The sequence below is a fragment of the Cotesia glomerata genome, linkage group LG1 (genome assembly GCF_020080835.1).
Source record: "Cotesia glomerata isolate CgM1 linkage group LG1, MPM_Cglom_v2.3, whole genome shotgun sequence".
Lineage (NCBI taxonomy): Eukaryota > Metazoa > Arthropoda > Insecta > Hymenoptera > Braconidae > Cotesia > Cotesia glomerata.
Genome location: NC_058158.1, coordinates 23,084,219 through 23,096,824, shown reverse-complemented (window position 1 = coordinate 23,096,824; position 12,606 = coordinate 23,084,219). Strand labels below are relative to the sequence as shown.

The window sequence follows — 12,606 nt, the reverse complement described above, 5'->3', positions numbered from 1 at the left end:
TCCTTTTTAATCAATAAGTGAATTTGCTACTCTTTAAGCGTAAGTGAATATGTGATTTCAGTTTTGATTTGCAGGTAAGTAAAATATCGTATAACCCTGTTTAAAATTTCTAATAGGATCCCATCAAAAGCGACAAAAGCCACTTAGAAACCCATAAATTTTATTGATTTCTAAGTGGCTTTTGTCGCTTTTGATGGGATCTTATTGGAGTTTTTTAACAGGGAATAGCTGTGCGTACAAGAAAATTAAAATAATGAAAGAATAAAAATTATCTTGAATAATGATTAGTAACACATCAGGTAAATAATTTTCATATGACAGTTTCTGTTTATAAACTCACAATATGTACCGGTATAATTTAAACTAAAACTTTTTATATATATATATATATATATATATATATATATATATATATATATATATATATATATATATATATATATATATATATATATATTATTGATTTAGATTTGTGCTATCAGTTATTATTAAGTTTATATTTTATTTATTCATCAATAATTAAATATAAATAAATCACTTTTAATAACGATAAAAAAATTCTTACTTAATTTCTTTTCGTAGAGGAAAACAGTAAATTTTGACATTCTTCACTGTCAAATCAGTGAACAATTAGTTTAAAATTTTGTCGAGTGGTTGAGAGCGCCACTTCCAGTTTTGAAATGAGAAGGTGTACTCGCGTTTTAATCAATTTGCTCAAGTACTTATTTTAGTATCTTTTTTCAATATAATAATTATTGTGTTTTATTTATAAATACTGTTGGTGACAAACATTTGTTACTACTAAGTACAATTTTTATGTTTGTACATTTTAACGTCAACATCAATTACGATTGGATTGCTATTTTAACCTAAAACAGTCACAAGTATGGTTTGATTTAAAGTTTTTAATATAATTATTACAAATTATAAAAATTTGTACTTATTATAAAAATTAAATTTTCCTTAATTAATAAACAATTTATTCATTTAATTTTTAATTAAATTCTTAAATTTATTAAAAAATGACCAACATTTCTAACACACTTTTTGTCTACTGAAGAAAATAGTGATTTTTGACATTATTCACTGTAAAACCAGTGAAAAATTAGTTTAAAGTTTTGTCGAGTGATCGAGAGCGCCACTTCCAATTTTGTAACATTACATTGTAACGGTACATTGTAACGTTTCTCATATGAGAAGGTGTACTCGCGTTTCAATGAATTTGCTCAAGTATTTTATTATCTTTTTCCAATATAATAATTATTGTGTTTTATCCACAGATTCGATAGAATCTGGCGCCAAGGTCCGTTCAAAAATCCCGTTGTAAACGGAGCACCAGACTACCGAATGTGTTTACCGTAAGCAGAACGGTTTTGTGAGGTTTGAAAATTATTAAACCACCTTAACTGACTGTTGGATGCAATTGATAATAAATATGTATTCTATATGGTGTGAATTGCTAATTTAATTAATTTATAGTCCACTAGTCATTATTTTTTTAATTAAAATTCGATAAATTCACTAGCAGAAACTATAGCAACGCCGTTTTTTAGATCCTGGATATTTTTTGATGAGGAAAGAGCAGGTTTTACTATAGCACGCAATTAACTATAGCACGTGAACGTACTATGTAGAACGGGATTAATTATAGATAGATACAATACGGCTGTATCATAATATAGAACGTAATAACGTATACAGAAATTTATTATTATTTATAATTAATACAGAAATTTATTATTATTTTAATAATTAATATAATATGATAGTAATATACAGGAATATAATATAATAATAAAATAATAACAATAACTCTGTTACTAAACGAAATCGGACATATACAAATATACTATACAACAGGCCTGTATATTACCAGGTTCATATCACTCAGATTGCGGTACCTTTAGACCTAGATAGACATAATAAACAACAACTTAAGCAACAGAATGTCAGTAGCCACATGTAGGTGGAGCTCTGATCTACAGATTCGGTAGAATCTGGCGCCAAGTTCCGTTCAAAAATCCCGTTGCAAACGGAGCGCCAGACTACCGAATGTGTATACAGTAAGCAGAACGGTTTTTTGAGGTTGTATAATTTTATTTAATTATACGGTACTTTTTTTCACTAATTTGTATATTATAACAGTGGGTCATAATTAATTTTACCGTATTAATTAATTAATATTCACTTATAACAATTTATTTACTTGAAATTATTAAATTTTATCAGCACATACTATAGCGCGCTCAAACACACTATAGCGCGGTTTGAAAATTCAAAAAATAGTGTCTTATCAAATCTCTAGCGCCTAAGTATGGAATTAGCGGGAAGTTGCAGGGATGGCCTTCAGGGTCAACCGTTTTCCTAATTTTTTTAATAACAAATAATGTTAAAAATTTGTTTTAATATAAAATCCCTAGAATTAATAATTAAATAACTTTCCATATGTATTTTTCTAAATATATTTTCTTCTAATTCAATTGCATTTATTAACTAGAGTCAATACTTAAAAGAGCTAGAATTGTTCGATTTTTCTTTCTTCGGAAATTCAGCTGATCAAGATCTGAGTAATTCTGTTCGAGCACTGTACAGATACTACAAACGTCTTGATGATTGTTGCCTGTAGGTGGCACTAGTTGTTAATTAAGCGAAGTTTGAAACGATGATATTTCTTACAAAATACGAATATTATTTATAAGTTTACGAATTGTGATATTTACTAACAACAATATGATATTGAAAATAAATAATAATGAAAATAATAATGATTATAATAACGACAATATTAACAATGACAATATGGATAATACTAAAAATATTTATAATGGTAAAAATTAATTGATAAACGATTTATTACTATTATTGTCATTGATATTGTTCTTAAATTATTAAGTATTAAAGTATTAAATTTAAATTTACAACTATCACAACTACAAAAATATAAAAATTTTATTAAAATATATGTAAAATTAAAAGCTTACAATTGATCATTTAGTTTATCAATCTAAGCTAAAGAATGTTCGCGGCTGATTGATATAAAATTTTATCAATGCTGCTCGATATTGTACGAAAAGTGATACTGTAAATGATTTATATTGAAACTTTATAAACATTCAATTTCCGCGGGAAAAATACAAACTTTGAATTAAAAATTTTTTTAAAAACAAAAAATGTTAAAATATTTTTCTTTAACATAAAATCCCTAGAATTAATTAGTGAATAACTTTCCATATGTATTTTTCTAAATATATTTTCTTCTAATTCAATTGTATTTATTAACTAGAGTCAATACTTAAAAGAGCTAGAATTGTTCGATTTTTCTTTCTTCGGAAAAGTCAGCTGATCAAGATCTGAGTAATTCTGTTCGAGCACTGTACAGATACTACAAACGTCTTGATGATTGTTGCATGTAGGTGGCACTAGTTGTTAATTAAGCGAAGTTTGAAACGATGATATTTCTTACAAAATACGAATATTATTTATAAGTTTACGAATTGTGATATTTACTAACAACAATATGATATTGAAAATAAATAATAATGAAAATAATAATAATTATAATAACGACAATATTAACAATGACAATATGGATAATACTAAAAATATTTATAATGGTAAAAATAAATTGATAATACGATTTATTATTATTATTATCATTGATATTGTTTTTAAATTATTAAGTATTAAAGTATTAAATTTAAATTTACAACTATCACAACTACAAAAATGTAAAAATTTTTTTAAAATATATGTAAAATTAAAAGCTTACAATTGATCATTTAGTTTATCAATCTAAGCTAAAGAATGTTCGCGGCTTATTGATATAAAATTTTATCAATGCTGCTAGATATTGTACGAAAAGTAATACTTTAAATGATTTATATTGAAACTTTATAAACATTCAATTTCCGCGGGAAAAATACAAACTTTGAATTAAAAATTTTTTTAAAAACAAAAAATGTTGAAATATTTTTTTTAATATAAAATCCCTAGAATTAATTATTAAATAACTTTCCATCTGTATTTTTCTAAATATATTTTCTTTTCATTTAGTTGCATTTATTAACTAGAGTCAATATTTAAGGGCCAGTATTTCAATCGAGGATAAAATTTTATCTAATAATAAAATATATCTTTATGTTTCATATATATAAATATACTGGCATCATAATTTTATCCTGGATAAAATTTTATCTTGATTTGAAAAACTGGCCCTAAAAGAGCTAGAATTGTTTGATTTTGCTTTCTTCGGAAAAGTCAGCTGATCAAGATCTGAGTAATTCTGTTCGAGCAATGTACAGATACTACAAACGTCTTGATGATTGTTGCCTGTAGGTGGCACTAGTTGTTAATTAAGCGAAGTTTGAAACGATGATATTTCTTACAAAATACGAATATTATTTATAAGTTTACGAATTGTGATATTTACTAACAACAATATGATATTGACACTAAATAATAATGAAAATAATAATAATTATAATAACGACAATATTAACAATGACAATATGGATAATACTAAAAATATTTATAATGGTAAAAATAAATTGATAATACGATTTATTATTATTATTATCATTGATATTGTTTTTAAATTATTAAGTATTAAAGTATTAAATTTAAATTTACATCTATCACAACTACGAAAATATAAAAATTTTATTAAAATATATGTAAAATTAAAAGCTTACAATTGATCATTTAGTTTATCAATCTAAGCTAAAGAATGTTCGCGGCTTATTGATATAAAATTTTATCAATGCTGCTCGATATTGTACGAAAAGTGATACTGTAAATGATTTATATTGAAACTTTATAAACATTCAATTTCCGCGGGAAAAATACAAACTTTGAATAAAAAATTTTTTTAAAAACAAAAAATGTTAAAATATTTTTTTTTAACATAAAATCCCTAGAATTAATTAGTGAATAACTTTCCATATGTATTTTTCTAAATATATTTTCTTCTAATTCAATTGTATTTATTAACTAGAGTCAATACTTAAAAGAGCTAGAATTGTTCGATTTTTCTTTCTTCGGAAAAGTCAGCTGATCAAGATCTGAGTAATTCTGTTCGAGCACTGTACAGATACTACAAACGTCTTGATGATTGTTGCATGTAGGTGGCACTTTCATTCAATTCGGCGGGTTTTAAATAATTTTAATCTCTTGATAATACGTAACATAACTATGCGTTTGATACATTGTGTCATTTACTAACAACAATATCATAATAACAATAATTAATATTGGTAATCATAATATCAACAATAATAGTAATTATAATCCGAACAAAAACAGTTTCACTGTAAAAAAATCGCGCCAAGTCCACGTTCATAAGACTATTAAGGAAAAAAAAATTTTTTTTTTCTTTACAAAAAGATATAAAATAGAAAAATGAAAAAATCAACAGACTCGATAGAGTCTGGCGCCAAGTTCCGTTCTCAAGCCAGACTACCGAGTGTGTATATACCGTAAGCAGAACGGTTTTTTGAGGTTACAAATTTTTTTTCAAATTTATTTTGATTTTTTTTCTATATGATATTTTATAATAGTAGTTCATGCTTTATATTACGCGTATTACTTGATTATTATCAATTATCTTTATAATTTCTATTTAAAATTATTAAAAATAATCGGCACAAACTATAGCGACCCTGATTTTTAGATTTTAACTTTTTTCTTATGTAAAAAGCGGACGGCCAGAGACTAAATGAGTTCAGTATCCTTGACTAATGAAATCTATATAAATATATAATATGATTATATATATACAAGCGAAATCGATTTTTCTTGAGTTTAAATTCTTCCGAAAAAATTTGGGGTACTCAATGACGTGCGCCAAGTACGATAAAAAATTTTTTTTTTAATATTTTAATTTTCAACAAATTTTTTCAACATTATGACGGTTTCTTGGTATTTTTTAGTATTTTACATCTTTTTGTAGAGAATGAAAATTATTGAAACGAGCCTAATTTTTTTTGTAAAGTGCAAATGTTATTGAGATGAGTTTTATGAACGTGGCCTTGGCGCAATTTTTTACAGTGAAACTGTTTTTGTTCGGATTTATAAATACTGTTGGTGACAATTTTTTTTATTCTAGAAAATTTGACAATTTTTTTTTCAATTAAATAAAAAAAATATAAAAAAAAATCAGCCCTGTCCGGGATAAGCGGGAATAGTTGTCAAATTGATTGAAGTTTTTTTTTAAGAAAAAAAAAATAAAAAAAAGTGACGAACTTTGAAAAAAATAACGATTTTGCTAAAAAAAAACCAATTATTTTATAGAATTGATCATATTTAATTTTTTTTGTGTATTTTTCGAAAAGTTCATAACATTTTTTTAATTGAATAAAAAAATTTGAAAAAATTCTCAAAAATGTGTTTCAAAGGGTAGAAAAGAATAGAAAAGTTTAAGCTAAATCTAAAGGGGTCGGGTTCAAAAAAGTGGTCGATTTGGCATGAAGTACCCCGTATATATCATTAATCACTAATTATACAAATTAAATTTTCATTAGTTAATCAACAATTTATTTATATAGTTTTTAATTAAATTCTTGAATTTCTTAAAAAATGACAAACAATTTTAACATTTGTTAATTCCACTGCAAAGTATAAGGGCTCATTTACATCCATCTGAAAAAAAATACAAAAAAAAAAAATGATGCCAAACGAGCTTCAAAATACAGCCGAAGCCACTCAAAGCTCGTGATCTTAATTTTAACGTCGAAAAACTTAATGCTGAAATATAATAACTGAACCAATTTTTTTAAGTAGCTCTCTGAATATTAGTGAATTTTATTACATTTGATATTTTTATTTCAGATATCTTTATTGCAAAACAAAAATTCGACTGCACAAAATAAAGATCACATAGTGTACTTGATGGATAGCACAAAAGAATTTCAAAGTCATTGGATTGTTACAAAAACTCGAACAATTTCTGAAATTTTTCAGAAATATCCTCGATTTCTCAATTACAACGGAGAATCTAATTGGTAAAATTGATCATTTAATTTTTGCTTTTATTATGTCAAATAATTTAATTATTTTTTAACAGATTGACAAAGAGTTTCAATCTCTCTACCCAAAAAAGGCTGATAATTTGATATCTAAGTTCTCCACATTATATACAGAGAAGATTTTGTATTATGCTGAGAGTTTTCGTCCTGAACTCTGAACTGTTTGCTGCATCAAGGATTATTCAAGATGGTGAATATTTTATAGTTTTGAAGTATTACTGTATAGCATTTACAATTATTTGTGATAAAGTATGACTGTATAGTATTTATAATTTTTTTGCTGTAAAATATTACTGTGTTATTCACAACTTATTTACTAGCTATTTACAATTTATAGTTTTAAAATATTACTGTATGTTCTTGACAATTTGTGACTTCACAGTACTATAAATAATCATGTACAATTATAATAATTATATTCTTAATTTTTTTAGATATTTTACACGCGCTACTAATTCTTGTTGAATTATTGCCGATAACTAACGCCGAAATTGCAAAGAAAAAGAAAGTTGATGAAAAAATTCAAGAGAATCAAGAAAATGATGAATCTAAAAGAGGGAAAGGGAAAGGTAAAAAACGGGTAGGTATTTGATTATGTATTTTTACATGAATAATAGCTTCCGTATTATTTGCATTAACGGCTTAAAATTTATATTTTTAACAGAAATTGAACGAATTGCAAAACGTTGACCCGATGAAAACAAAAGTTTTTCCTAACGAAAATCTGATAAAAATTGTATCCGTAAGTTTTTTAGGTAGATTTTGTTAGAAATCTAACTATTGCATTAGTCCTCATGGTGGAATTTTCACCTGATTTTTCTATCATATGTCATAATTAGTCAAATAAGTTCCAAAAACACCATTGGTTAAAAAATTTATATATGTATGTATATTAGACTGGGCCAAAAAAACTGACTATTTTTTTTTTCTATCGATACTGTGAAAATATCATTCATGATGATAAAAAAAAATTATTGTGCAAGTTTGAGTCCTTAATAATAATATTAAGGGGTGTATCGTTACGACTATTGATTTTTCAACAGTAATCGCATTTTTTACTCAAAATTCGTTAATTATCAATCTGAAAAATTTTAGCGATATGTATTCTTATAGGAAATTAAATTTCCTAAAAAAAAGTTATCTTTGTAAATTACTGTAAAACAAGCCGTTTCCTTGTAATCATGCCTTAAACAAAGATTTATTTTTTCAATTTTGCGTTTCAATTTTGGATTTTTGTAGCTACCAGAAATATCAATATTTTTACAATTTAAAATACTTATTTTCAAAGGAAATTTAATGCTCTACAAAAAAGGTCTCTTAACATTTTTGATTAAATTCACTCCTTTCAAAGTTATTCGACGTTGAAGTTAAATTCAAAAATAATTTATCGTTTTTTTCGCGTTACACATGATTTTTTCCTTTTGATTGAAAAATTTATGACTTTAATATTGAGAATAATTTTTTTTTGTTGGAAGACTAAATTTTTTTTATAAAATCATAATTTACCAATGTATTATTTTGCTTTTTAACGATTAATTATCGACATAAATTCATTTTACTGTATTTAACTAACTCCAATAGTAAAATAAATTCGGTCCCTTTATTATAAATTATTTATTTGCCTAGTGACATACTTTTACTTACAGAAAAAAAATTGAATAATAAGTCAAAACAAATTAAATCAATAAAAGAGATAAAAAATCATTTTATTTTCACTTATAATTTATATTTTACAAAAAAAATTCTTTAATTGTTATCAAATCATGGCAAATGATCAGTTGAAAAAATAATTATTCAATCAAATTACTTTTATTACAATTTGGGTATTTTTTCCGGTGTTCACTAACGGCTAACAACAAATACTGAAGTTGTTCTTCGTTTTTAGTGAGACACTTATTGTAATCTTCAATTAATGATACACCACGTTCTGCAACATCATTGACGACAGCTAATTTTCCAAAAAATTCCTTACACTCTTGAAAACTATCATTATTGGACCAATTGCTTATGTCTTCATCGATAAAATCATACGGCAAATCAAATTCTTTGAATATGGTGAGCGATTCTACAGAAATGAAGTCACTGATATCTTTTTCTAGCAATTCATCTGAATCGCTTGCTACTTCATATTTTCTGGTTTTAGTATTTGATGATTTATTATTTATTAGATTTTCAATCATTTTTTTCTTCACAGTCAGGTCAATAGAATCATCAAATAGAGACATTATGGCTAATTGATCACTCAAATACCATAAATGTCTCACCATTTTCTTGAGAGCAGCTTGCGATACAGTCGAGTTTATTTTGTTATATAATATCAATTGTTGCATCAAAGTCAAATCATTATTTGGAGCCAAAATTGCCGAGGATGAAGTAAACCAAGCTTTTATATAAGTTGTAACTATGAAAATACAAATATGACGAAGATTATTTAACTCTTTAGGTGTAATCTTAAACTCTGTTCGAAAAATAAATATTTTCAAACAATAAATCGCCTTCGACATCCAACGAGCATGACTCATTGCTCCCGGACATTTAAAAGTGTAATTATCCTTTGGCGTAGCTCCCAAGAAAATAGATGATAACTCCAAAAATTCTCGATAGTCATTTCTTGGAAGAAATTTCTGCAAAAAATATGATCATTTCTGTTATTATTGAAAGGTAATATCTTTACATGAGAACTGGAGATTTTAAATTGTGTACACAAAACGTGGTCAACTTGAATTAAGAAAATTATTAAAAGAACACTATCTTGCCTAAAATGAAAATTTTCTTTGACCAAAAAGTTTTTCTGTGTACTTTTACAACTCAAATAACAACTCAAAATATACCTGCGAATAATTATCGATAAAACTTAATAGTTGATCGTTTTTGTTTAATAGTAAATTAGCAACTATCTTATCGTTGATGCAAGCGGTATATTTGGATGTGTTGATTTTATTACAACCGATTTTAAATCGATTAAAAATGGAACGTTCGGACCTGATTGTACTGGCCAGTAAGCTTCAAAACGCCTTTTATGACAAGTTCAATTACATGATGACGACAGGGTAACCATATAAGCTTTCGTTTCAGAATTTTCTCAAGCTCTACGCCAGCGCCATGATGAATTCCTATAGATTAGAAAGATAAAGATTTGATTAGAAACATGAATGGCAAATCAAGTGATTTTTATTTTGAACTATATTACTTCCATAAATTCAGAATATATAACAATCAGTGTCGGTAATTTTTGTAATAATGATTTATTTTTAAATATTATCATCTGACCACAGAAAACTTTATTTTTGGCAAAAAAAAATCAACTTGTCGGTTTTTAGAGGTTTTTTAATTGGAATATTGAAAAAATAATTGTGAAAAGATCTTAAGTATAATTTTTCTCTACTTTTTCAAATCTGAGCTTTTTTCAAGTAAATAAGACTAATAATTAAAATTTACCCGTATTGGTTGCTGCAGTATCAAAGCATATCGCTTTTATGTAATTACTGACACCCCATTGCTCCATAGTTGAGTATACAGCTAAAGCTTGCTCAATCCCAGATCCTGAATTAATTTTTGGAATACCCAATAGCTGTTCACTGCCAGACGATGTTAAAAGCACCGGAAGCCTATCTACTGTTTCTGTCCCAACAATATCACTTAGCAGTTTACCATCCCAATGGACCACATAATTGTCATTGAATTTTAAGTCTTCTTTTAAGCCTTTAGCAATTTCTTTCCGATGAATTATACGCTGTCGTTGAATAGTTTTATAACTCAAATTTACATTCCGAGTATCGAATCCCACACTTTTTAAAGTAGCTGCCAAAACATATGTGGCGCTTCGGCTACTTACATTACCACGATCCAGTGCAGCAGCTAATTCTGGCGTCATAATATTAATTTTTGGTGTCCGTTTTGCTGTTAAAAATCTGTTTCAAAGTTAGACACATTTGAATTTTGACTCATAAATGAATCTGACTTTGATTGCAACTCCTGACTAGATGTTGTAGCATCACAATCATCATTACTGTTATAATCACGAGAGGTGTCTTCTGAAAAATATAAATTATTTTGACATTGTTAAATAGAAAATACACTTCTTACAAAAATAAGGGAGCAAGAAAAATCAAAATATTTGGGGTATTTTCAACAGTCTGTAACTTATAAAAAACTATCGTACAACAAATAAAAAAGCAAATTGCAGCTCTCAGTATTTTATTTTTGGATCTGAGTTCCAAAATTTTTTATTCCTAATCTTAAGAAATCTACCGAGATAAAAATTTTTGAAATTTTTTGGTTTTTATTCTTAGCTTATGGATTTGGAAAAAATTTTTTGATTTAATCTCTATATGGACTGGATATCTTGCTCATTGAGCTTCGATTTGTTAGTTTGAAAACCTCGATTTGAGCATTTCTCGCTGAGATATCGGCGTTTTAATGAAAAAAGACCATTCTGTCTTTTGATTATCAATACCTCAGCAACCAATGATCGTAAAGAAAATTCAAGATGGGTTTTGAAAACTTGGATGAATTTTCTACAAGAATTAGCCATTGATTTTTTGAAAAAAAATTTTTTTTTAATCATTACATGAATTTAAAAAGCAACAAAAAAGGGCTTTTCGTAGTTTTTTAAAAAATCAATTGCCTAATCAAAATTTGCTGCAATTTCCTTTTTTTTTATTTACTGTACGATAATTTTTTCACAAGTTACAGCCTGTTGGAAATCCTCCGAATACTTGGATTTCTTTCTTACTTCCTTAATTTTTGTAAGAGTATGATAAAAATTACACAATTGTGTAAGTTTGCAAGGCAATTAACTACTAAAATATTATTTTTGTGTAGAAAATATGCAAAAAATAAGTTATAAAAATTGTCAATCTTAACATAATTTAAGTTAATTGTACAGAAAAAAAGATTATATCATCAGCCATATAAATTTTAGGAAAATCTGAGATTTTTCGAGCGTGAAATACTTCATTGGCCTAAAACAATTCGATTTGAATCAAATTATTTTAGTTTTCTTAGATATATTTTCATCAGTTGAGAAAATTGATTCTTTATTGAAGAATTTTTTTCTTACTTTGTGTAAAACTTAAAAATTTATTGAATATAATAATTTAGATAAGTATTTATTCATTAGAACATAGTAACTTATTATTAGCACGGTACAAAATAGTTATTTTGACTTTATTAAACTATTATTAATGAATACGTACCTATCGCCTCTATTTCCATTATTTCTTCGTGTTTTTCGTCTGAGATATTATTATTATTTTCTTGCAGATTTGAAGACATTGGAAGTTGAAAATCAATATTATTATTTCTATCGAAACCTTTTAAACTATTCTTCCCAGCGATGTCAAATAATTGTTCGAGTTTTTTTTCAAAGCTATTTTCTCTTTGTTTTTGAGCACGTGATTTTTTTTGCGATTGCACAGTAAATATTTCCACTTTTTGAAAATACTAATTATTTTCTTTACAATGTTGCAAAAACCAGAAGTTGAAATCTGCAAATTATTCCAGCAGTCTTGAACGACACTAGCAGTTTTTGAAGCACTATCATAAATTTTTAATTTGAGAACTTTATGTTGATAAAAAAATA

The 12,606-nt window shown here is 26.3% G+C and overlaps 3 protein-coding genes across 3 annotated transcripts; 1 reads left to right on the top strand and 2 right to left on the bottom strand.

Annotated features, from left to right (window-relative positions):
• The first annotated feature begins 6,856 nt into the window (after positions 1 to 6,856).
• LOC123275067 lies at positions 6,857 to 7,907 on the top strand. Its single transcript, XM_044742968.1, has 4 exons — positions 6,857 to 6,998; positions 7,061 to 7,212; positions 7,457 to 7,602; positions 7,687 to 7,907. Exons 2-4 carry the CDS (start codon positions 7,152 to 7,154, stop codon positions 7,789 to 7,791), a joined length of 312 nt encoding a protein of 103 aa, XP_044598903.1. The 5' UTR covers positions 6,857 to 6,998; positions 7,061 to 7,151; the 3' UTR covers positions 7,792 to 7,907.
• Positions 7,908 to 8,724: 817 nt separating this feature from the next.
• Positions 8,725 to 9,876, bottom strand: LOC123275065. The gene is made up of 2 exons (XM_044742965.1): positions 9,854 to 9,876; positions 8,725 to 9,646 (listed from the first exon to the last, which is right to left on the bottom strand). The coding sequence occupies exon 2, from the start codon at positions 9,542 to 9,544 to the stop codon at positions 8,813 to 8,815; it is 732 nt and encodes a 243-aa protein (XP_044598900.1). The 5' UTR covers positions 9,545 to 9,646; positions 9,854 to 9,876; the 3' UTR covers positions 8,725 to 8,812.
• Positions 9,877 to 9,983: 107 nt separating this feature from the next.
• LOC123271599 lies at positions 9,984 to 10,925 on the bottom strand. Its single transcript, XM_044738020.1, has 2 exons — positions 10,461 to 10,925; positions 9,984 to 10,135 (listed from the first exon to the last, which is right to left on the bottom strand). The coding sequence occupies exons 1-2, from the start codon at positions 10,894 to 10,896 to the stop codon at positions 9,984 to 9,986; spliced, it is 588 nt and encodes a 195-aa protein (XP_044593955.1). The 5' UTR covers positions 10,897 to 10,925.
• Between the last annotated feature and the right edge of the window lie 1,681 nt (positions 10,926 to 12,606).

Bases quoted from the DNA above. Each gene is read 5' to 3' on its own strand.
- LOC123271599 (XM_044738020.1), bottom strand. From the start codon at position 10,896: ATGACGCCAGAATTAGCTGCTGCACTGGATCGTGGTAATGTAAGTAGC. The intron at 10,136-10,460 runs GTAAATTTTAAT...TCTAATCTATAG, and splicing joins TACTGCAGCAACCAATACGG to GAATTCATCATGGCGCTGGC.
- LOC123275067 (XM_044742968.1), top strand. From the start codon at position 7,152: ATGCTGAGAGTTTTCGTCCTGAACTCTGAACTGTTTGCTGCATCAAGG. The intron at 7,213-7,456 runs GTGAATATTTTA...TAATTTTTTTAG, and splicing joins ATCAAGGATTATTCAAGATG to ATATTTTACACGCGCTACTA. The intron at 7,603-7,686 runs GTAGGTATTTGA...TATTTTTAACAG, and splicing joins AAGGGAAAGGTAAAAAACGG to AAATTGAACGAATTGCAAAA.
- LOC123275065 (XM_044742965.1), bottom strand. From the start codon at position 9,544: ATGAGTCATGCTCGTTGGATGTCGAAGGCGATTTATTGTTTGAAAATA.